The sequence below is a fragment of the Orcinus orca genome, chromosome 4 (assembly GCF_937001465.1).
Source record: "Orcinus orca chromosome 4, mOrcOrc1.1, whole genome shotgun sequence".
NCBI lineage: Eukaryota > Metazoa > Chordata > Mammalia > Artiodactyla > Delphinidae > Orcinus > Orcinus orca.
The window spans coordinates 44,277,093-44,302,366 of NC_064562.1; the positions used below are offsets into that span (position 1 = coordinate 44,277,093).

Below are 25,274 nucleotides of genomic sequence, written 5' to 3' on the forward strand. Positions count from 1 at the left end.
TACTACATGATTCCAGCTATATGACATTCTGGAAAAGGCAAAACTATAGAGACAGTAAAAAGATAAGTGGTTCCCAGAGGTTAAAGGAGATAGAGGGAGAGGGATGAGTACCTGGGCACAGGGAATATTTAGGGCTCGATATTTGGATATCTGCTTTGATAACTGTTATGGTGGATACAAAACAGTACTTATTTGTCAAAATCCATGGAACTGAATGACAGCACAAAGAATGATCCCTAATGTAAACTATGGACTTAGTTAATAATTTTTCAATTTGGTTTATTAATTGTAACAAACATAGCACATTAATGCAAGATGTTAATAACAAGGGAAGCCATGTAAGTATGGGGAGAAGAGGTATATGGAAACTATACTTTCTGCTCAATTTTTCTGTAGACCTAAAACTTATCCAAGAAAATAAATTCATTAATTAAAAAAGTTACATAAAATTCAATATCCAGTGTCCATAAATAAACTGTTATTGACAAAGAGGAAAACTACATACATAGAAAGCACTCTCATAAATAGAATTGCAGAAATCTCAAATAATATATGAGCAAAACAATTTGGATTGTCTATTGAAGAAATAATTCAAGAAGAATTTTTACCTGGAAGACATCTCAAAATTTATACACATAGCACACTGTACAACTTAATTTTATTCATAATAATTTCAACTGATGGCAAAACTGCATTTGGAAGGAAACACTGACATCCATTCCTGGTTAAGTCTCAAAGCAGCATTAGGAATAGGAGTATATTTCCCCCAGATTAAAATATTAATATTAAATCAAGAGTCAACATCACACTAATGATTTTTAACTAAGTGTGTTGCTAGTTTCAAGAGATTTCATAGTAGATATCTCTTGGGTGTCTTCCCAACTTATGATAATCTCCCCCTCTCTAGAAACAGCCCTTGAGACATAGGGATGAACTTCCAAGTGTTATGTCTACCATCCGACCTTGACTATTGCTGACTGATGCAGTGCGGGACACCTGACCCTCCTGTGGCTGATCAGGTTCCATCTCCTGAGAATTTGAAATTTGGGATTGACAGAGACTGGGAAGTGGATGGAGCTCTGCTTTATTTACTGACAGTGTTTGACAGAGAGGCTTCCAGAATTCTTTATTCTTTCTTTCCTGAGTCTTAGCTTTCAACCATTCCTTGGATTCTAGTATACTCCTATATCTGCTTAAATGTGTGAGATTTGTTTTTGTGGCTTGCAAACAACAACAGAAAGCCTCTGGTAACTCAGACACTAATAGGTGTTTGATGGTGAAAATGGAGAAGTGTTGATCAGTGGACAATTTGTGTGGGAACTTAAACAAACTTACAGAGCTGTCTTTATTTTGGAACTTCTCAGAGTCAATAAAATGCCACATTGTAAGTCTCTAGGAGAAATCTGTGGTATGCAATTTCTCAGTCTTATTCGACCACAGAAAATTTTAATTTTTGGAAGATACTTTAAAAAGACTAGTGTGCTACAGAACATACTTTGGGAAATACTTCCTTAGTGGTATTCCCAATAAACCAGCATGGTCATCCTCATGACTTCATATGGTTCTGGAAAGTCTTGGCCAATCCATGGAACACCTGTAACAATCTATTGGTAGCTGTAATGAGGAGGAAATCCATCCATAATAGCAGCAGCATCAGCAACAAAAATAAAAGCATAAGATCCCTCAGATTTCTTTTTAATCCAAGTTGGTGAATTTCTTGAGGGAAGCACTTATTCAGTATTGTGCCCCTGGAAGAGTATCTGGCTCACAAGAAACAAACAAATAAGTAAGTAGTGTGTCCTCTATAATTAAATAAGTAGATATTTCTTTTTAATTTCCTTGAGATTAATATAGTTTCTGGTTATTGTCGATTGTTTAAATCAGATTATTCTGGAAAATACAATAACATTTGAGGAGGTTGGTCATAGATCAGGCAGGTTTAATTGTATAATTTCTTATCTTAGAAAGCTGTGTTATAAAGCAGGAATCACACAAAAAGAATATTCATCCAGTCACATTGCCACTGCTGCTTTTCTTGCTTTTGTCACCACCAGTGAAAAGAGGAAGAATGAATTGCTACTCCAATGACTGAGTACCTTAGCATCCCAGACTTCTCCCTTTTCTCTCTCCTACACTCTCTCTCTACTCCATTGAACTGGATGCATTGTTTTGTCACAGAATTACCTGCTTTTCTGAAGATTCTCATTCATTCACAAAATTGTTATAGTTGTATTAAGGAGAACATAAATCTTCCCAGCCTGACAGTTCGATTTTAGTGGGGCTTGGCTCCCGACTGATGCTGAGTCAAGTTTCCCTTCTCTGGGCAAAAAAGAGAAGGACTTGGGGAAAAAAGAGAAGGGTGAAGGGAGGGAAGGAAAGAGGGAGGAAGAGAGAGAGGAAGAGGGAGAGGGAGGGAAAGGGGGAGAGGAAGAGAGAGAAAAGTGTGTCTGGAGAAACAGAGAGGCTGTTTCGTTGGAAAGAATAATGATGCACAGGGAAAAATACAGTAATGAGATAGAGCGGGATGTCTGATAGTGTTCAAGTGTTTGATTATGATTATTCCTGGGATGCAGGCATATTCCTTTATTTAGTTCTGGGAGACCCCTCAGTGTTTTTATAATAAGGCTTCAAATTGGTTAGCCATCACTTGCAACTAGAGTCTTGGACAATGCACTTAAACTATCACTTGGAGAAAATTACACTTACCTAGCAAGGTTATTCTGTTCATCTGAGGGAGTCTATAAATAGATTAGAAAAACAGCAAGGAGAAATCATAGATGTTTTGTATTTTGAAGGGACCTTCAAGAGCCAAAGTCTGGAGAGATAAAGTGATTTGGCCAATTACCAACATCAGCTTGCCAAACAGTCTGGTTCTTAATGCTCTTTACTTTGTATTGCATTGCTCGATTTCTGGTTTCATTTCCTTTCTGTTGGCTAGCTCATTCTTTGGTCCTGTGTCTTTGGCCCGCTGTTCTGCTGATTCTCACTTTCATTTCACATATTCCATTTCCTTGGCCCTGCATTCAACCATTAACTTCAAGTTAAAATTACTTTCTTCGTGTACCCTGGACTCAGGCACAGCAGCTTTCTAATTGCTCTCTCTTCTTTACTGGGTAAAAGTCAACCTAATGAGCTTCCATAAAAGGAATTTCCACTTACTAATAGTTGCATTAGTTTGACCTCAGTACTGCAACCACAGAGCAAGGTAAGATGTGAGAGATAAGCTCAACAAAATGGGATGTTATTTAAACATTTATAGGAATTGTGGCTCTGTTGACAGAAAGAATATGAAAAAAAATCAGAAATAGAATGAAACCTTGAATATCAGTCAACCTGGGTGGGTGCTGCAAATTTAAATCAGGCTACAAAACTAGGCAATATGACATCTGAATCCAAGGCCATCCACATTTAAAAGACATGAACCTCAGAAGGAACCCTCAGAAGTCTAGACTTGGCTTAGCATTGAACGAGACATTCTAATCATGAGAATGTCCTGGGTATTTGTAGTCCACAACCCGTGTTATGGGCCAAATTGTGCCCAAATTCATAGCTAAAGCTCCACCCCGCCCCCCCACCCCACCCCTGGTACCTCAGAATGTGATTGTACTTTGAGAAAGGGTGTGTAAAGAGGTAACTGAGTTAAAATGACGTCATTATGGTGGATTCTAATCCAATCTGACTGTTGTTCTCACAAGAATAAGAAATTTTGACACATGGAGAGACACCAGGGATGCCTGCACTGAGGAAAGACCATGCAAAGAACAGCAAGAAGCATGCCGTCTGCAAGCCAAGGAGAGAGGCCTCAGAAGAAACCAAACTTGTTGATAACTTGATCTTGGACTTATAGTCTCCAGAAGTGTCAGAACATAAATTTCTGTTGTTTCAGCCACCCAGTCTGTGGTATTTTCTTATGGCAGCCCTAGCAAACAAAAACATCCCATAACCTAACTCAAATCTCTGTTCAGTATTTACTATCATTAAATTCAGTTCAGAAGGTAAAGTAAAAATTACTTGTGATGACATAATTAATTTTTGTGTCTTAAACCATGGGACTAAATATAGGAATAATCTGTAAATATACAAAGTATTTTAAATATTTGAAATACCTACACTTAAAAATATTTAAAATAGTTAAAACATTTAAGAAACACTGGCATATTAGAGGATAGAGTATTTAATATGTAAGCATTATTTTTCCAGTTTAAAATGTTTACAAAACAGAAACAGACTCACAGGCATAGAAAACAAATTCAGTTAAGTCCCCTACACACGAACAAGTTCCGTTCCAAGAGTGCGTTTTTAAGTCCAACAAAGCTAGTCTAGGTACCCAACCAACACAACTGGTTATATAGTATTGTACTGTAATAGGTTTACAATACTTTTCATACAAATAATACATAAAAAACAAACAAACACAAAAAATAAAGAAAACATTTTAAATCTCACAGTACAGTACCTTGAAAAGTACAGTAGTACAGTACAACAGCTGGCATCCAGGGGCTGGCATCGAGTGAACAGGCAAGAAGAGTTACTGACTGGACGAGGGGGAGGAGGTGGGAGATGGTAGAGCTGAAGGATCGTCAGCAACAGGAGACGGAGGGCAAGCTGCAATTTCACTCACGCCTGATGTTGATGGCACAGGTTCTGGTTCCTTGCTGGATTCTATTCTTTCTACTCTCTTGAAAAAATGACCCAGTGATGTCTGGATAGTAGCTCTTTTTTTCTCATCATAGATGACATGGTAGCACTGGATTGCATTCTGAACCTTGCAGAAGGTTGCATTGCTTCAACCTTTGTGTACCATTCTACTTTCGGGTCCTGTGCCTCAAAAACTAACAGTACCTCCTCAAATGAAGAAAATCCCCTAGCCATTTGTTGTGTCGTGAATCTCTTCAGTTCTTCAGTTACTTCTTCTTCCTCTTGTCTCTCTTCCTCCTTGCTATGCACAGCAAGTTCCATTGTTATCGCTTGGCGTTTCTTAGCAGTACCAGCTACATCACCGCTGCTTTTACGCTTGATTCTGGACATCCTGGGCTTGAAATAAAGATACTGTACTACTGTACTCTATACAGTTCTGTACAGTAAAGTACACAAAAGCACAACCACTTGTAGAGGATGCACACATATGACAATGTACGCCAGGCACGTGAACTAACTTACGTGATTGGAGATGTGAACGTACTTTCACATCTTTGAAAGTTTGCAACTGAAGGTTTGTATGTAGGGGACTTACTGTTTATGGTTACAAAGGGGAAAGGAATGGGGAGGGGAGGGATAAATTAGGAGTATGGGATTAACAGATGCAAACTACTGTACATGAAATAGATCAGCAATAGGATTTACTGTATAGCACAGGGAATTATATTCAATATTTTGTAATAACCTATAATGGAAAATAATATGAAAAGTATATATAACTGAATCACTTTGCTGTACACCTGAAACTAATGCAACATTGCAAATCAACTATACTTCAATAAAAAAAAGAAAAAATATCTAAATTAGATCAGCTGAGAGGCAGCTCCTAGAAAAAAGGGATTAAGAGAAATTTAAATCTTGATAGAAGTTACTTTTATTTAAAAATAAAATAAAATGTGATATTTCAATAGTTAATTCAGACTATTTTAAATTGAAATTTTATAAATTTGTGAACTATATTTAAACTTTAAGAGAACATGAATCATTACAATTTTAATTTATTAAATTTATGACAGCTATTTAAATGTGTATGAAAGCTTATTTGTTACTTGGAAATTTGAATTCATTAGAAAATTGAATGTAATGAAGTTCATAAATAAAATTTAAAATGTTTAAAGGAATTTAGTTAACTGAACTATGGAAGAAATAAAAATGATTGCTAAAATTTCATCAAATCTATAGATAGAACAATATAATTTGTATACATACTTAAAATATAAGTAGAGTTTTGAACTGATAAATATAATAAATCAAATTATTTTATTTCAAAAACAATCTCAGACTTACAGAAAAGCTGCAAGTACAGCACAAATAATTTTTCCCCATAAAATTTTATAAATAATTTGCTGACATGATGCCCTTTGACTCCCAAATGCTTTAGTGTAATTTCCTACGATCAAGGACATTTTCTAATATAACCACAACATAATCATCAAAATCAGGACATAAACATTTTTATATTACTACCATCTAATCTTCAGAAATCATTCAATTTTCACCAGTTGTCCCCAAATTCCCTTTATACAGTACGAATCAAACTCAGAGTCTTGTGTTGCATTTGATTATCATGTCTCTCTAGTCTCACTCAATCTGGGACAATTTCTCAGTCTTCTACTTTGATGATCTTGACACTTTTGAAGACGTCAAGCCAGTTATTTTGTTTAATGTCCTTGGATTTGGGTTTGTCTGTGTTTTCTCTTGATTAGATTCAGGTTATGCAACTTTGGCAGGATTATTATAAAAGGGATGCTGAGTTCCTCTGTTGCATCTTCTTCGGTGGGGAACAAATTCAGTTCACCTCATTACTAATCATATTCTCTTTGATCACTTATGAAAGTGGTGTCTTTCAGGCTTTTCCATTTTTCCCTCTGTAATTAATAAGTATTTTATGTGAGATACTATGTAAATATCCCATTCCTCATCAATTACTCATTTACATAGATCAGTATAGACTCATGGTTTCCTATTTTACGCCTGTTGTTAATTTATTTTGATGCTCAAACTGTCCCAGATTTGGCCAGTGGGAACACTTTCAAGGTGGATTCTGTGTCCTTTTGATAAGTCCCCTTCATTTTTCCAGAACTGCTTTGCTTCCTGGCACAGAGATTCCAGACTCTTTTATTTTCCTTGCCTCAGCCCTGGAATCAGTCATTTTTCTAAGGATCCCTTCTTCCCTTTGGCAGAAAATGGTGTTGAGAAACTAAGATCTGGGTGCTAGGTGTGCTGTGCTCACTGATATGGGGTGCTGCTGCTCCAAGGCCCTCTCAGTGGATGGAGCATTGGAATATGCAGACATACACACATTAACATATATTCTGTACCTGTTGTATATATTGAAAATGATGAGATCACACCAATATATCCAATTCTAATTTAACACCACTCTACTCACCTAGACTGAGATCTGACACCTCGTGCCAGGCCATCACCTCCACCATGAATACAGCCTTGTCATCCCATTGCAACCGGGGAATTCCTGCTCCGGGATCTCCCACCCCCATACCCACACTGAGCAGACTTCTACCTTGCTTGGCTCCACCTAATTGCTTTAGAACTGGATTGTTTAGAAAGGGAAGAAAGACAATGGGAAGGAGAAGAGGAAGAGCCAAATATGAATCTTAAATCACAAATGGCCTCTGAACATCTTTTCTGCACAAAAGTCACCTGCAGGGGTATATTAGGAAAACATGTTCTTCACTCTTCTGAGGTCCTCATTTCTCTAAAATCTTCTGGTTTCCTTTAGATTTCATTTTCTCAGCTTTATTGTCATGGGGTTCATGTTGTCCAGGCACATAAACATATCAAACACTTCAATCATTTTATACATCATCTCATGGGATATTTCAGATTATATTTACTCATGTAGTGCTACTAAAAACCTTGTATTTATATTTCCTTATGCCTGTCTTCCAGTGATTTCGGGAGCTAGCACTGCCATGTGGTATAAGGCTTGGCCTGCTATATTTGGCAATAGTAGGACCCAGAACATTTTTGGAACATTTGGAAACGTGGAAAATCTGAGGTACAAAAGAAGTCACTAATTACTATATCTTTGAAATAGCCATAAGATTTTCTCCCATGAACTACTGCAATCAGCTTCAGTGTTTAGGGGGAAAAAATTTAGAAAAACCTCAAATCAGATTAAGAAGTTATTTGTACCACAAAACAGATAATCAAGATCATGATTTTCTTTCTAATTTCTTTATCAACTTTTATTATTCTGATTTGCCTTATAGCTACAGGACTCATTTATTATTCTAATTTGCTTCTGGTTATAGGAGTCATTTAAATTTAGCAAACCATTAGGAAACCATCTAACATGTTGGTAGTTAAGTCTTTCTTCTGGAAACGTGGTCAAAAATGACAGCTTGTATGTAGAGCTCTGTCTGGATAGGGGTTCTAGTAGAGTTGTCACCTGGTTGAGCCTAAAATACAAAAATCATATTGTTAATCAGTCCAGTCCATGTAAATAATTAGCATTAAATGAAATTTCTTCGTGCTTCAATGTTGCAGCAAACAGAACTAAGAAGGCTGTGGCCATGGAGATATGTTTGTGTTTCCCCCCAGATTCTTTTTCTCAGGAGCGGTAATAATTCCAATCAGGAGCTTTGAGGCTCTGGGTTGTGACATTACTGAAAATATCTAGGATCAAAGCAGTGTTCCCCAGGTTCATGCTTGTCTAGACTCTGCTGAACCCCATGGGTCACTAACTCTGCAAAGTTCCCAGGGGAGGGTTTTGTAAACACATGTGATTGCAGGGTAATAAGTCAAAAAGAATGCTATCTTGATTTCAAGTTTGTCAAATAAAAATGTCTCAAGTTTGGAACTGGTTCAGACTAGTGTAACTAACTATCTGTCCCTGGTGGGTTTCATAAAAAATTTCTTATCAGTTTAAAAACTATTTGATCTACTTTTTTTCCCCTTTGTATTGTAATCTGTGAAAAAAGTTTTGGTCCTTTTGCCTTTATTCACGATAGTCTGTCATGCTTACAGGCTCCTAGGGAATGCCTATGGGGGCAAGTGTTCACTAATGTGGTACTGGTAAGAGAAAACAGATGCTAAACGAGTCAGACAATATCTACAATTGCAAAATATTAGTCATTGGGCCTTTTCTATATTTGAAGTACAAAAGAATGATGTTACTCGCTCTCTCTCCTTCTCTTGTAGGAAGAGATGATAAGAAATTTAGATCTGGGACTAGAGAGAAGCTTTGATATTGCCTTTTCCCCATAGTATTCATTTTCTTACACTAGTGAGAAAGAATATATTTGACCCATCTTTGGTTAAATAGAGTTTGTAAAATTGTAAAGATTTTGAAATGGGTAAAACAAAAGGAGTGGGTGTCTCGAGTGGCTTACCCGTCCACGTTTTTGTGCCATTTTACAAATCTTTAAGTATTCTTGTCTACAAAGATGCAAATTAATTGCGCCCAGTGGCATGCAATTGATTATTGCCCTGTATTGGGACCTGCTTTGTACCAATTTGTAAATTAATTTTACATATTTTCCTTTTTGCTATTTTTGCGTTTTGTTTGTGTTTTCGGAACTTTTACAATGAATAAATTATTCCCCATTGGTGACAACAAAGATTCGAAATTTGATTTTACATCTTAACCTTAGTGATCTCTGTAAACAGATTAATAGATCACCGAGATTTATTCTTTCTTGAGGGAGAGATAACAGAGAATCTGATTTGTTAGCAGTTTTTCTTTATTTGTTTACTTGTCTACTTTGAAGAAATTAAGAATCCCATGTGCATCAGGAAAGAGGACAACTCTTTGATATATGGACTGGTAACTTCTTTGCATTTACTTTTGAACTGTGGCTAATGTTTAGATTTGAAGCTATACGTTCCCTACATGTCTGTGTGTATATATGCTTAGAATTCAGAAAGACCTTTACATCTTTATGTGTGAGTATGTAATATTTTCCTATCTCTGGAGGAATTCATAAATTAGATTTAAAAGTCTCCTAAATTAAAGAAACTCTGTTCTGATTGTTCTATAGAGTTCTTATACAAGTAAGTTCTTATGTAAGTCAAATATTTATAAACTTCCAGGAAAATATGGAAATTAAAGTTTGGATACTTTAAATGTGCTATCCTTAAAAAGTTATTCTCACAGAAATGTTTAAACAACTTAAGGTCATTTAATTGAGATAAATATTTGGTAAATCAGACTACTGTAATAATTTTGGTTTAATGCAAACAGCTTGTCCTCTGATTTATCAATGTTAGGTATAACATAAGCATATACATTTTATTCTACTGTACTTGGGTTTACTTTTTTTTAACTTATTGAGATATACTGGTCAAATAAGCTAACATTACTCTGACACAATCTTTAAGATAATGAGAAATGCAAGTCTGTATTCAACAAAATCAAATCATTTTTCTGACAACTTTATGTCAACAGTAATTTTGTTTTTTACTATGTCAGCTTGAATATAATTCCCCAGATCTTTAAGTAATATAAAAACTTAGACAGCTGTTAGGTTGAATTACATAATGAATATTCATATGATACCCAGATAGTTTCTAATTGTGATAGAATACTGAAAATTTGATGCCTAATTATTAGGAATAATTTTAAGTTTATATACTTTGCTTATATCCAATGGAAAGTTCCTATCTTGGGTCATGTTAATGAACTGTTCATTTTGTCTCTTTAAAAAGGTCTGTGTGTGGCTGTACAAAGATGTAATATAAACTTTGCTTGTCTGTTAAAATGCTTTTAGGAGAGAGACAGTACTTAGTTATCCACCTCTAGTTTTCTCTATGAAATAGAAGTTACTTTGGTTAAAAATCACAATTAATATGAATGGTTGAGACTACATCATAAGCAATAGGGACAGACTAATACCACTGTCTCTTTGCTTTTGTGTTTCAAAGAGAAAGTAGTTATATCCTATAGTGGAGGCTTTATAACAGTAAATAGTAGTAATTATACGTATCTATATACACATATAACACATTTATATATAACATACATTTATATATTTATATATTTATAAATATAATTTATATAATTTTTATATATTTATAATTTATATATGTTTTTATATATAAAGTCACTATTATAGGAACTTCCCTGGTGGCGCAGTGGATAAGAATCTGCCTGCCAATGCAGGGGACATGGGTTTGATCCTTGGTCCGGGAAGATCCCACATGCCGCGGAACAGCTAAGCCCGTACACTACAACTACTGAGCCTGTGCTCTACAGCCCGCAAGCCACAACTACTGAGCCCACGTACGTACCACAACTATTGAAGCCTGTGCTCTGCAACAAGAGAAGCCACCACAAGGAGAAGCCTGCGCACGGCAACGAAGAGTAGCCCCTGCTTGACGCAACTAGAGAAAGGCCGCGCGCAGCAACAAAGACCCAACGTAGCCAAAAATAAATAAAATTAAATCTTTAAAAAAAATCACTGCTATACACCGTTATAATTATACACAATATATATTAAACATAACTATATAATGTATATATAGTAGTGCTTTTCAGGCTTTTCTTTTTTTCTCTTTTGTTCTATCTCAGAACCTCTGTAAAATCTGGGGACTTACTGAAGACCACAAAGAAATTTTATGTGGATTATAACTGTCAATATTTACCATACTGGAAGTGGAAATTGAGCAAATTTAAAATACTGATTCATTTGATTATAGCTATGATGAATATAATTGAAATGTTAACAGAAATAACATCTTACTATTAATATAAAAATTATTTTGAGTTCATGGATCTCCTGAGAATTGCTGTGATATGAAAAAGCAAAATGAAGGACAAAATTTGGAAGTAAATTTTCCTTTCCTTGGTTTATAGTACTTGAGTCTGAATAGAAGTGATGAAATGTGCTAAAATTTTAGTTAAGTTTGCCCTGTCTTGATTACTGGCTAATTCCTTTGCCTACTATATGAAAGTCTTTTCTTTTCTTTTTTTTTTATACCTTCTGTGTAATCTGTCTAGGTAGCAAATTGTGTCTTACAAGAATAATTTTCTGTCCTTTATGATGAATTTATTACATCCTTGATTGTTTAAGAAAGAAAAAAATAAGAAACAAATAAAAGAAAACAAAGAACAAAAATTCCTCACTTATAAAGAGCTAAGGTTCTTTACAATCATGTTAATGTAATGTTTATTTTTAAATGTTTTATTGTCTTAAATGTTTAATTAGTCAACTCAGTATTATTTTTTGTAGCACCCTGATCCTATCTTAATCAAGTGTCCAAATATCTTCTGATAATTTTTTTCCTGATTTTTGACTTTCCATAATTGGATCCTAAGTATAAGAAAAATTAAATAAAACCTTCCAGATATATTTTACACCAGAAGCTATATTTGCGATTTCCCAGAGGGCCCCTGGAAAAATCATAAAGATTTATTTTTTCACCTTTGAAAAGAGGTGCCAGAAAGAATTAGATTTTTCTGTAGAATTCTGTGGGAAGAGTTGTTAAATCAGAAGAGGTGCTCAGCCTTGTCGAGGTTAGATTTGTATAGGTATAATATTATTAACATAAATATTTCAGATATTTTGTGTGCTTTTTGGGAAGTCCCTGGAGTTATGTCATTGCCCTTCTTGTCTTATAATATGGCTTTACCCTCAGGGAAAACACTGATTGCAACTCTTAGGAATATTTCCATCAGGTTTTGTTGTATTTAGCAGAGTTCTGGTGGTACTGAGCCTGATGATATTAGACAACAGTAGTATAATGTTATCTGTCATAATTTCAGCTCTTGTTTTTAAAGATACAAATGTTTAGGTCTTACTGCAGACTTACTGAACCTCTTACTTGATGTTCCTGTTATAAACAATTATATCTCAGGATTATTTTACGTCATATCTCAATAGTTCTTCCTCTATAAAATTATTTTCATCCATTTTTCTGAATCAAGTACAGCACTCACAAACTTCTTTTAAAATAAATTTAATCATTATCCTTAGATGGTTTGTCTTTTTTTTTTTGCGGGGGGGGAGGGAATGGCTTTATCATCTTTGTTTTGCATACCACAGAAAGCACTAACCATTTTGTTTTCTGCATTATTCTTATTATGAACCCTCATCAGACTGTTCACATTTGAAAATTATTAGTAATAAATCACTCAGACATTTTATGTCCCTATCACCTACAGATGGTATTGTTTTACTCTGATGCTTTCTTGAAGTCTCTCTTATAGTTACAGGTGAGAATCTGTGTCTTCAACTAAGAAGAAAAGTGTCAGAATATTGTAGAAAATAACTATACCAGGTACTTCAATTATTGACACTTCAAAGCTGAGCTGACATAGATTAGACAACTTCCAAACTGCACCGCCGATTTCCAGGTCCTGTTTTGGCCAAACGAGAGGACTGCAGAGGACAGCTAACCAAAGATCCAGTGGAGCAGGAATCAATTATAATAAGACTGAACGAACTAATAAGAGAAATTATATTGTGGCTATTTGTCTGGAATATTCTTGATATTCTTTTAAGCTTCTATTTTCAGATATATAAGAACTACCCTATCTCTCTCTTGTTAAGCAATATGTAACCTATTGCAATTTAGTAAAGTCTGCTTTTGTAAACTGAAGTGAAACATTTTAAAATGATATCTGATTCCCACTTCTCTTCCAGGATTCAGAAATTTATATTAAGTCTCCTTACTTTCCACGGCCATTTAGTTATTTGCATAGGTTCGTTAATGCTCTGTCATCTATAATTGTACATAATATAATTGTACAAATTATAAAATCAGGGCCTTGACTAGAATGTCATACTTGAAAATAATGCTTATTTAATCAGGTAGAAACAGCCACTCTTTTCAGGGATTAAGTTTGACTTTACTTATGGAAGCAATGTCTACGAAGCCCTGGCCTATTTCTTGACTTAAAAAGTCCAAGAATATTATATATTCTGTGTAACTAACTTGAGCATTCCTTAGGCTTGGTTTCCTAGCCTCAGGTCAACAAATAATAGAGAGGTTTTTAAAAATCCAATTTGAGAGTTCTTATGAAAATTTCCAAGCACAGTTTAATTTAGTATTTGTTCAAAATTGTATGGATTTAGGGTTTACATGGGCAACTTAAGGTATCCAATATGGTAAATAAAATTTTTACTTCACCTATGTAAAAAATCAGTCAACTCTAATGAGACCAACTTTATTTTATAAGAATAATCTTTCTTTGAAATTATTATGATAAAAAGAGGGGAGGAGACTGTCAGGGAAAATTGTGAGAGACTGTGAAAGGGCAAAAAACAAATGGTGACTATCTTGACTACTCACTAATTTAGGTTTTCTCATCTTTGATTGATATTACAACTCTGTAAGTGGTAGAAATCTGATAATAATGCAAATATTTCTTGTCTGTATAAATGCAAAGCAGTTGTGTTTGATGGACTGCAACTAAGTTTTGCACTGATTTTGATAGACCAGTTTTGCATCTAGTTGTAAATTCATTTCAAAATTTCTTTTTCCCTTTATATGTCTCTGCTCTGAATTCTTCTTGGAATCCATAGTAACATCTACCAGTTCCTCATTAATTAATGAGTTAAAAATCTTTGATACATGCTCATTTTATATCTATAACCTTAATGATAGATAACAAGAATGCTAGAAATAATCTCACATATACAACAACAACAACAAGCAATGCAGTTGGTTGAGAAAATTCTGCACTTAGAAAACTCTGACTCCAAGTTCACAGCACTGTAAGGACTTGCTAAAAGACTTCTGCCTGAAGTCACTACTAGGTCCCAGGAGAGATGGGGACTCCAAGCCAAATATAAAATATGAGTAAAACAAGACACTGGGATAAGATCATTGGTTATAAATTGCTGAAAAAGAATAATTGACCAAACAAAGTAAAAAGACCCTAAACTTACTCTACAAAAATCTGAGAAAAGTTATAGATTTAAATGTATAGAGGAAACCATAAACCAATCTACAAGAAAATATCATTAAGTACTTGCCCATTCTTAGTATGGGAATCTTTTTAAACATAGAAACATGGGAAGAAATCAGAAAGGGGAATCAATAGTTTGGACTATATAAAATTTAAAATTTGTATGCCAAAAATATTATAAATGTGAAAAGATAGATATCTAAATTGGAATGTGTCATGAAGAAATACGAAAGCCAAAGATTTTCTACCTTTCATACTTTAAATATAATGAAAAAAAAAAAACCTTACTAAAACTCCATAGAAAAGTGTGTAGAGGGCAATATACTAACATGCATGTGAAAGAAATGTTCATCCCTGATAATAATTGAAAATGAAAATCAAAGTGACCCTCAATTAATGTGAACTATAAAATTAACAAAGCTTCAAAAGTATGCAAAATAAATAGAGCATGGTTTGGGGGCAGTCTTAAACAGTTCAGGTATAATTGTAAATTGATATGGGTTAACTGCCAAGTGATTTGACAATATCTCTCTAAAGCTTTACAATGTATGTATCTTTTGACTAAGCAATTTCCTTTTTAGGAGTCCATCTTAAAGAAAAAAATCAGAAGCTTGGTTATAGAGAGTTGTTATTTAAACCTAGGGAGAAAAACAGAAACCAACCTAAATGTCCATCAGTGGGAAATCCTTATATAAATGATGAGTACTTTACAGGGTAGAATATTGTTTTACAGCTTGCTTTTTCCATTTAATAGTGTAAATAAACATCTATCCATACTAGCACATCAACTTCAATAAGTATAGCTTTAACTCATTTTTAAAGCTGCTTCATACTATTTCACTGTGATGATGTATCATAATTTATTTAATCATTGCCCAGTCATGGACATATGGATTATATCCAGTTTTTAACTATTCCAATAAAAAAATGAAATTCTTTTAGAACTTTCATTTTTTTCTAAGTTGATACACCATCAGGAAACAATATCTATTCACAGAGCACCTATTCAATAGCACATTAAACACGTTCTCTCATTTAATCAGCACAACAGCCTTCTGTAAAATGGTTGTTTTTTACAGATTTAACAGATGAGAAAACCGAGGTAGAGAAGTGCTCCGAAGGGGTTAAGTAATTTGCCTTAATCACGAAGCGGATAAGATCTATTTAACTCCAACTCATTTTACCTATTGCCCCTCTTAAACAGTTTTTCCCTGCCTGAGTCCTGGTGGTTATTCCCCACACTTTCCCACTTGTCCTGTTGTTCTTCTAGCCCCTTTCAATTGATCCCAGGCATTTTGGAGAGCCCTTAGGTCTTCAGTTCTCAAATGGAATTCATTAAGAGACTTAGACAGGTCTTGTGAATATCCTAAAATATTATTATATTACTCTGTGTCTGGCCCCATGTGTGCATTTTCTTTTCTGAGCAAATCCATAAAATGTATCAAATTGTTAAAATAAGTTGTGTTTCCCAAAAGGTTAAGAACCTATTCTCTGGAGAGCAGCCTCACGTGCTTGTTAAGGCAGTGTTCTGGGTTACCAAGTTGGGGCTGCCATTTGTTTGTTTGTTTTATTGTGTTTTTTACTCTTGCTTCAGCTATTTGAGGCTATGTGTATCACTGAGGCCACCAATATTTATGCTGAAGACATCCCAAGCAGCAATAACCATTTAAAAGTTATCAACATGAGATTTTTCTCTCTTGCCAATGGACTTGATCACTATTCATGCTAGTGTGTTCCATGTTCCAATATATTTCAATATCCCTCAACCTGCTTTAGGATTTTAGTGACTCAGAAACTGTAAGCATCTGCTGGGGTGGTGAATCGTTAAGGAGCTGACTATGTGTTCAACTGTTGAGACCCAGAAGAAATCATGCTCTCTTTGAATTAGAAATGATCCATTGCACCAACAATGACTCCACGCCTGACTCTGTGTTTCTGGTGCCTGCTTCTCTATCATTAGTTATCAGTCTTTGAAATCATGAAGGAAACAATTATTTTGTTCTTATTTAAACCTTTCATTTAGCCAAGAAACTAACCTTCCACTCTTTCCTTCCTTGTCCTGATTTGTGATAAATTTTGCAAAAAGTGAGCATGAATTGGGGCTAAAGCTCTCTTCCTCAAATTTCTCTATTCTCATTTCTGTTTTGGCCTGTTTTACCATTGGCATAATGTTTGATTAGGATTTCCTAGTCAGAGGCTTAAAACAACAATTTTCCTTTGTCATGTATGTTTTATTGAAATATGTACTTTTCTTTTCACAGCAGATATTCAACTTGGACAGTGAAGGGTTATCATTCATACTTTCATTACTAAGCATTGATATATATATTTATCTATATATATAAAATTTAAAATTATATATTTAATTTTTTTCTTTCCTCCAGCTCACCTTTTCTGTGCTACACCTTATATATGAGTTCATATATTGGACACTTAACAACAATGTGCTTATCTCTAGGGGTTGTTGCATAATACTGCATAAAAATTAAAATCAGTTTTCCAGGTTGAGAAGAGGTCATCACATTTAAGCTTTAGGAGTTTTAATTCATAAAAACCAAGCTCTGTTGTGTAATTTTTAATGTATTCCTCAAGGCCATTGATTTTAGCAGTTAGTTGAGTAAATACTTAATTTATATGTGGTGGACTTTCAGTTCAGGTATACCAGGTGATTGCCCAGGGGAGAAAATGTTTAAAAGCTTCTTAGTATGTGGGTGTTTTAGGGCTATAATCAACCAAACATTCAATAATTTGGGCAGCAAAACCAGAAAGTTGGCAAGGCCTCCGCTTTACTTAATAACTGTGACTGTGCCACTGTTAAAAAGCAACTTTTACAAGAGCTCTCTGAGGAAAATCCAGGAGCCAAAAAAGTGGTGCTGGTGATTCAGTAAGTATCCCTTGCCCCATTAATTCAAGTTTGCGTGGAGTTGAGGGAACGCTGTTGGAGACTTTGAAGAAATCATAGCTTCTCTTAAACCTATTCTAGTCAATATGGGTTCTTTTTAAAACTATCCAATAGGAAATATACCTTGGCCCTGTAAAAAGACAGACTGTAAAACTGAGGACCTTCAGTGAGGGTGGAGCTTCAAGAGAATAAATTCAAACCATCTGCCGAAAGGATGTAGGAATGTTATGGGCCACCATTTTGAGAAGAGAAATTTCAGCCTGTGACAGGCTCCAGATGATTTTAACATAGTCAATGAACTGGGAGGCAGAATTAGGAGGCAATTAACACCTTTCCTACTAATAGTAGCAAGTGTTTGGGTGGGGGGTTGTGGAACAGAGGAGAGAGGAGCTGTGAGGAGGTATTGCTGGAATCGTCCTCTAAATTCAGCAAACAAACAAGCAAAACCCCCCAAAACAAAAACATATGTTTTCATTAGTAGAAGTTATTTTTAATTTTAAACGTTGTTCACTAGATATTGTTTTGCTCGTAGAAAAAGAAAGTAAAATGTGGCTTTTTGATTTTTTGTGTCTTTTTGCATCTGTATCATATACAATAATGACTATACATTCATTTTAAAAAATAATAAAATACCAAGAACCTAACACAGCGCCATTGCCCTGGACACCTAGAATCAGCACTCCAAAGTTCAGCAAAGGACCCCCAGGGTTAACTCACCTACCAAGGACAGAAAAGCACCAGAGTCAATTACTCTGGCAATTTTCAACTCTTTGAAAATAGCATTAACTCTACATATGTTTCAAATGTCTAAGATCCTAAAATAGTTTAAAGTTAACCTCAAAAGTTTCCAGGATATTTTTGGCCCTCCTATTCATTTATTTAGCAAATATTTAATATTCAGTTTATTCATTCCACAGATGTTTACTAAGCACCTGCCATATGCTAGCACTAGAGACCAGAAAGGGTTTCTGCCCTACGTTTCAGTTTATGCTTTATAAGTCTCTGTCATGTATGTTTCATATAAGCCTCTGGGCAAACCTACCTGACAAAATGATTCTTGATGAGGCCATGACAGCAAGAATGAGTAACATCACCCTTATTTTTTAATGATCCAAGTAAGGAAGGAAAAATAGCGGCGATTTATCAGTGGAAGCATCTACTGCGGTCATTCATATTACTGTGGAGGTTATCCAGAAGCCTTTGCTGTACAGTTTGTACTTTGTAGTCAGTTTGTGCAGTCTCAGGAATGTGTAATTTAGGCTACTTAAAATTAACACTGTTGACTTAAAAGGTGTTTTAGAGGAATGAAGTTTGATTACCTTATGGACATATGGTAAGGTGAAACAATAGCTAATGATATATCACTATGAAAAGCAGTATATATCAAATCCAGCTAATCTTTAAGCTCACCTGAGGAGACATTTAAAAATACTCTTGGGCATATATCTAGAGAAAACCATAATTCAAAAAGACATATGCACCCCAATGTTCACTGCAGCACCGTTTACAATAGTCAAGACATGGAAGCAACCTAAATATCCACTGGCTGATGAATGGATAAAGAAGATGCGGTATATATATATATATATATATATATATATATATATATATATACATACAATGGAATACTATTCAGCCATAAAAAAGAATGAAATATTGCCATTTGCTGCAACACAGAAGAACTTAGAGATGATCATAGTAAGTGAAATAAGTCAGACAGAAGACAAATATCATATGATATCATTTATATCTGGAATCTAAAAAAACGATACAAATGCACTTATTTACAAAACAGAAATAGACTCACAGGCATAGAAAACAAACTTATGGTTTCCAAAGGGGACAGGCATAGAAAACAAACTTATGGTTTCCAAAGGGGACAGGCATAAATAAGGAATTTGGGAGTAACATATACACACTACTACAAACAAAACAGAGAAACAACAAGGACCTACTGTATAACAAAGAGAACTATACTCAATGTTTTGTAATGACCTATATGGGAAAAGAATCTGAAAAAGAAAAAAAAAAATGTAGAACTGAATCACTTTGCTATACACCTGAAACTAACACAACATTGTAAATCAACTATACTCTAATAAAGTAAAATATTAAAAAAATACAAATTCCTGGGCCTTGCCACAGACCTATGCAGTTTGAACCTCTAGGGGGTGGAGCTTAGTGTTCTCCTGATTGGCTGGCGTGAGGAGAGAGGAAGGGGAAATGCTATATAGAAGTGAAGGAAATTGCTACTAATCAAGCCATGGTGGGCTGGATGTTGATGAAGAGCTCTTGTGATAACAGTTTGCATTCCAAAGGAGCACATTTTTATGTTTGAACAGTTGTGATTTTCAAAAAGGGGAGACTGGGTTGGGGAGCGCCTGCTGTATAGACAGGAGTATTGATATGTAAAGAGAAAAGAAATACATCCTGCTAAATCAATGCACGGTCTGCATTGCATATTGTCCAAGTTCTGTGACACTCAGGGTGAACCAGAAAGGTTTATGCTATAATAATGTCTTTTGTTTCAATTTCTTACATCTAATAGAAACCACACATCTCTAAGATCTTTTAACATTTTTGTTTGTTTGTTTGTTTGCTTGTTTTGTTATCAGCTATTTATCAGGGAACTATATTCAAATGCACTCTATTAGACATGAAACAAAGTAACAAAAAGGAGCCTCTGTCTTACTGTATTTCATATTTTTCATACAATTGATTTTCTTTTGAACACCAATTGGAGTTTAGCCAACAGAAAAATAACCTCCTTTCAAAATGTCTTAATCATTTTTGTACTCAGAAATTTTGATTCTAAGTCATAACACAAATGGTACAGATTTTCATTAAACTGTGCAGAATGGCAAAAACTCACTAGATTTGGCTTCCACTCTTGGAGTTCAATTTTCTCTCAAAACTTCTCTGCTATTTCTCTCCTTCCTGTACCTTGGTCTCAACTGCTTGCAGTTAAGAATCACCTGGGAGTTTTTAAAAAGTATGGATGCCCAGGCCTTCCACCCAGACCAATTAAACTAGAATCTTTGGGGATGAATCTTTGGGGATCAAATATTCTAAAACTTTCTGGGTGATTCTGATGTCTGGCCCATGCTGAGAATGACTCTTTAGCCAAAAGGAGCTCCTCTCCCTTCCCATGTAGCCGCATGCTCTGTGCTTCCACACCTTTTATGTGATGTTCCTTCCTATCAGTATACTCCTCTGCTCCAGTCCTCATGTTTTCACCATACTCATCCTTCAAGATCCAGTTCAGATGCCATCTCCTTCATTAACTTTTTATTGAATGCTTTAGGTCCAAAGTAACTTCTTCCTCCTTTGAATTCTTGGAGCATTTTCTTTCCTCTCAGGTCATTTTCCAGCTTGCCATTTCTCTGCGTATTTTATGTTCTCACCCGCCCACCAATTAACCTATAAGCTTTTTAGGGCAAGAAACCCACCTTTCGGGTCCACTTTTTATACCTCACAGTGCCCAGTAGTTACTCAGTAAACATCAGACGAGGAACAGGAGGATGGAAGGAAGAATGAAGAGGCGACAGACTGACTAACATCCATCCAACTTTTTCTCTATAGTCATCCAGCACTAGAACTAACTCTCTTTCTCTTTCCTAAGTGTTGGAGTAAAGTGAGATCTCTCAACCACTTTTTCTTCATTGATATATTCTCTAAGTTTTGTCTTTACCTGGGTGGCCGGGTAGTTGTGATACTAAAAACGTAGCTCAGAAACATCCTAACTGGGGTAGGGCCCCTAATTCTGGTTCTCTTTGCTCTTCACCTGGATTACTGTTACGCTCTCATTTTCTCCAGTCTTTCTCCCTAGTCTGTCATAATCAACACCCTCTAATCTCCTTAAAACACAACTTTCTTCCTGTTATTTCCCTGCACAAGAGCCTGGGCATATTTCCCTATTTCCTGTCAGGTCTACTCCAAGGTCTTCATCAGTCTTGCATTCAAGGCTTTTCATGACCTCTCCATGCTCAATTCCCATTCTGCTCCTTCTCCAAACTAATTCAGCAGCCAAATTGAACTATTTAGGTTTTCTTTGCCTTTGTTTTACACTCATCAACCTTATCTTTGCTAATAGGTTTCATTCCTGGCATTATCTTCTTCTCCATCTCTATGAGTTCAATTCTTAATCATTCTTCAATTTCAGTTAAAAGATTACCTCCTCTATTAATAATCACCTAATAATCCCCAATGCTGTCCCCTCACCATCTCCTTTCCACTGGCTCCTGCCTCAGATCAAAAGTCATCTCTTCCACTGAATCCCCAAAGCATTTCTCTTTTTTGCAACATATCACTTTCTTCCTTATGTTGCAGTTATATTTTTTACATGCCTGTTTCCTTAAAAATCTTTCAAGCACTTAAAGGGCAAGGGTTGAACTCTTGCTCATCTTTACATTCCCTATGGTGTCTCAAATTTATGTTTAACCTCCATCGCTAGAGTCTACTAATGATGAACTCTGTGACCTTGAACAAGTCATTTAACCTGTTTGTGTCAATTTGTTCATAAATCAAAAACATATTCTAATTTAACAGTCTTAATTTGAGACAGCTTAAATTACATATTCCTGGGACTGCACAAGAACACTTGAAAGCACATACCAAATAAAGGTTTCTGCATAACCTCAACAAAGCCTACAATTATGGCAACACTAGCTGTTTCCACTGATAAGTTCCTGTAATTTATTTTCTGACTTACTTGGATCAATACAGAGTGGTGTGACTGTACCCTTTCTAGCTATCACTGTTACCTCAAGCATCAGTGACATAATCCACTCCTCAACTTTGAATTATTATAGCATTATATTTGTGTGTTTGGAGGGAATCATTCATTTAATCATTTGTTCCATGAATATTTATTAAGTACCTATTAACCAGACATTTTTCCAGGTGATATGTTCTCACATTAGTTAATAGAAGAGGGGAGGGGAAAGGAAAAAAGCTGGTGTAACTGTGGAAGATGTTTCCTATTTTAATCATTTTATACAATCTCTCATCTTATTAGTAGATCATGAAGGTTTTAGACCACCTATGTTAGGCTAAGACTCAAAGCAAACTCTTTCAGGTTAATGTTTCCTAAAAGCAAAAGAAAAATGCCTAGTTTTTCTCATTTGTCCAGATAGTGCAGAGGAGTGAGTGCAAACTGCCGTCCCCTCAGTCCTTCTAAAGGTAATACAATGGAAACATTTTGGTGGGTGTGAATCACTTAGACAAGCATTCTTCACTCAAAAGTAGAAACTGACCTTATTTTTTCCAGATGTTATACAGCTGCAGGGAAGTTAAAGTCAGTGGTCCTGTTTTCAGTGCAACCAAACTCTTATTGCATTGGGAATTTATTAACCAATGAACTCATATTACTTGTTCTAAGACCTGCACAATTTTCTTTTTTCCACTCTTACCATTCACAAACAACTATGTTTCATAGGAAACATGCTTCAGAATTAATGAGTCTACATCTGTGTTGTACAAAGGAAACACATCCTGTTTACCAGTGTTTCCACTTTTCATTTATCTTGACCCCTTTAGTTTTAAGCATAAAATATTTCAAAGAGAGTACTTGAAGGAGAGTTGAGTTGTGTTGTTCTTACAACATTTTATAGCACTTTATGGAGTTATTAGAAGGTGTTCATCTTAGGAAGAATTGTCAGCAAAGTTATTAAGAAGAATACTGACTATAAAAACGTAACTCGTATCGTTGTTTGTAGTTCAAAAAACTTGACATATTAGCTTATTTCTTCACTCTCCTGCAGGCCTGTAAGAGCTGCTATGTGGATGCATGAAATATAAAAGGATCATGGGTCTTTGACGAGGGTGAAAAAGCTAAGAAATCAGGTAGGTGATGTACATGCTACTTTTATATCTAGTCCATAAAAATGAAAATATATGTGTTATATTTTGTTTGAGAACACTTGTGTTTGGGAACAGAGTACCAGATCTCTTGAGATTATTGTGTTTTTATAGATAAGACTTTTTCAAATTGTGGTTCATGGCAATCTACAGCCAAATCACACTGGCCACTTATGAAAATATGTAATTCTGGGCCCAGTTGAGTCAGAATCTCTGTGAATCAGGTCTGAGCCTGTAGAAGGACTCCAGAGATCAGAAAACAATGATAACAACAACAACAATAAACTCTCATCTTCCAGTTGTGAACAGTAAAGCCTAGGGAGGTAAAGTGAATTTCTCAAGGCCATGCAGCCAGTTAATAGTAAAGTAAGGCCTAGAATTTTGTTTATTAATTCTGAGACCGACATTCTTTTCCAGTAAGCTTTTATCTTTAAAAAGATAAGCTTAAAATAAAATTTAAAGAAATAGAAGTACCCAAATATCATTGGATGTCTCACCCAATAATTCTTTACTTTTATCATTAATTAACCAAATCCTTGTTCATTCTCCAAGATTTTGGAAGTAACTTTCCTTCAGACTCATCATGAATCTTTTGAGTTATAAGTAAAATCTTCCAGGAAAAAAGAGGAAGACATTATATTTCATGGATTGTTGACTAAGTCTTTGAAAGATCATGATTGATTACTTTGTAAATGTGTGTTTTAGTTAAAGTTATTTGAACCAGTCAAGCAGCAGTTTGGATTCAATAATGATTCTTCAAAGACATAGACAAAAACTCTAATTCATGACATACATTCTTGATATATGTATATGGCATCAGTTAAAATAGAGCCCTAAAAGAGTCTGTGTGATATTCAAAACTGATTCAAAAATTTGTTTCATACATCTTAATGATGCTATAAATCAATTTATATCTTTTCTTATGTACATAGTTTAGCCTTCAAAAAGGAAAAGACTCTGTGAATGCTATTTATTAAGTTTTCTGTAATTTGCCTCAAATGATAACATGTTGACACCCATCTATGATGAGTATAGAGGCACCACCAGAGAGAAGATGCACTCATAAACTTCTCCGCTATTCATAGATTCATAATAAATATGGCCCTACTGATGTTCAGGTCCAGTCCCTCATCTAACTAATGAGAAACCTGAGAACAAAAAAAAAAAGAGTAATGTTCTTTTGAAGGAGATAGTGTTGTGTCAGAAACTGTCACCATGGTTGTTAACTCTAACTCTCCCCCTCCCCCAAGGGAATGTAAGCTGTGGGGAAGTGTTATCTTTGTCTCACAGGAAACCACCAGAAGAGAAAAACAGGAGGCCACCAGAACTGGTTAGAACCGGCCAAGTCTAAAATGGCTGATGACCTGGTCTTCAGTAGACCTTGAGCCCCATCATACACTCACTGTAATACACGAGCATGCTAAGTGACACGCTTGCCAGTGGCCATAACAGGAAGTACCGCACCATAGAAGGAAAAAAAGGAGGTGGCAACCAGTTCCAGGAAGAACCCCGCCTATTCCCAGAAAGCCAATGCATATGCCTCCCTGTCATTAACCCTACCTTTAAAAATCTTGCCTTGATCACCCCCTGACTAGAAGTTGATTTGTGAACTAAGTTCCGGCTTCTCCATTCTCTGGCCATTGAATAAAGCTTGTGTTATTTCAATCTCAGCATCAGTTTTGTTATTGCCTGTGCAAATCTGAACAGGAAAAGAAGCTCCCCTGCCAAGGCAGGGGTCTTCAGCCAGGCTAGGGCACAAGGGTGGTGGTGGGGGTGCTCCATAAGGCCAATCTAGTAACAGAACTGCTAGTTGTCTACCCAAACCTCTCTTCTCCCTTTTGTAGAACTCTTGTTTCTAGCTGGACATATGGCTACCTAAATAAAGATTACATTTCCCAGCCTTCCATGTAGCAAGATATGGCCGTGTGACTAAGCTCT

At 35.5% G+C, this 25,274-nt stretch overlaps 1 protein-coding gene across 4 annotated transcripts in view; it reads right to left on the bottom strand.

The window, feature by feature from the left end:
• Positions 1-4,158: 4,158 nt before the first annotated feature.
• The window catches only part of CFAP299 (cilia and flagella associated protein 299), a 624,040-nt gene continuing 602,924 nt past the window's right edge, over positions 4,159-25,274 (bottom strand). For all 4 annotated transcript variants that reach the window (XR_007477163.1, XM_012536874.3, XM_004280160.3 and 1 more), the window contains one exon: positions 4,159-8,123. Coding sequence is in view for 3 of the 4 variants with exons in the window: in XM_012536874.3 (XP_012392328.1) it covers positions 8,028-8,123 (96 nt within the window). In the remaining variant the exon portion in view is untranslated. The remainder of the gene's footprint in view (positions 8,124-25,274) is intronic.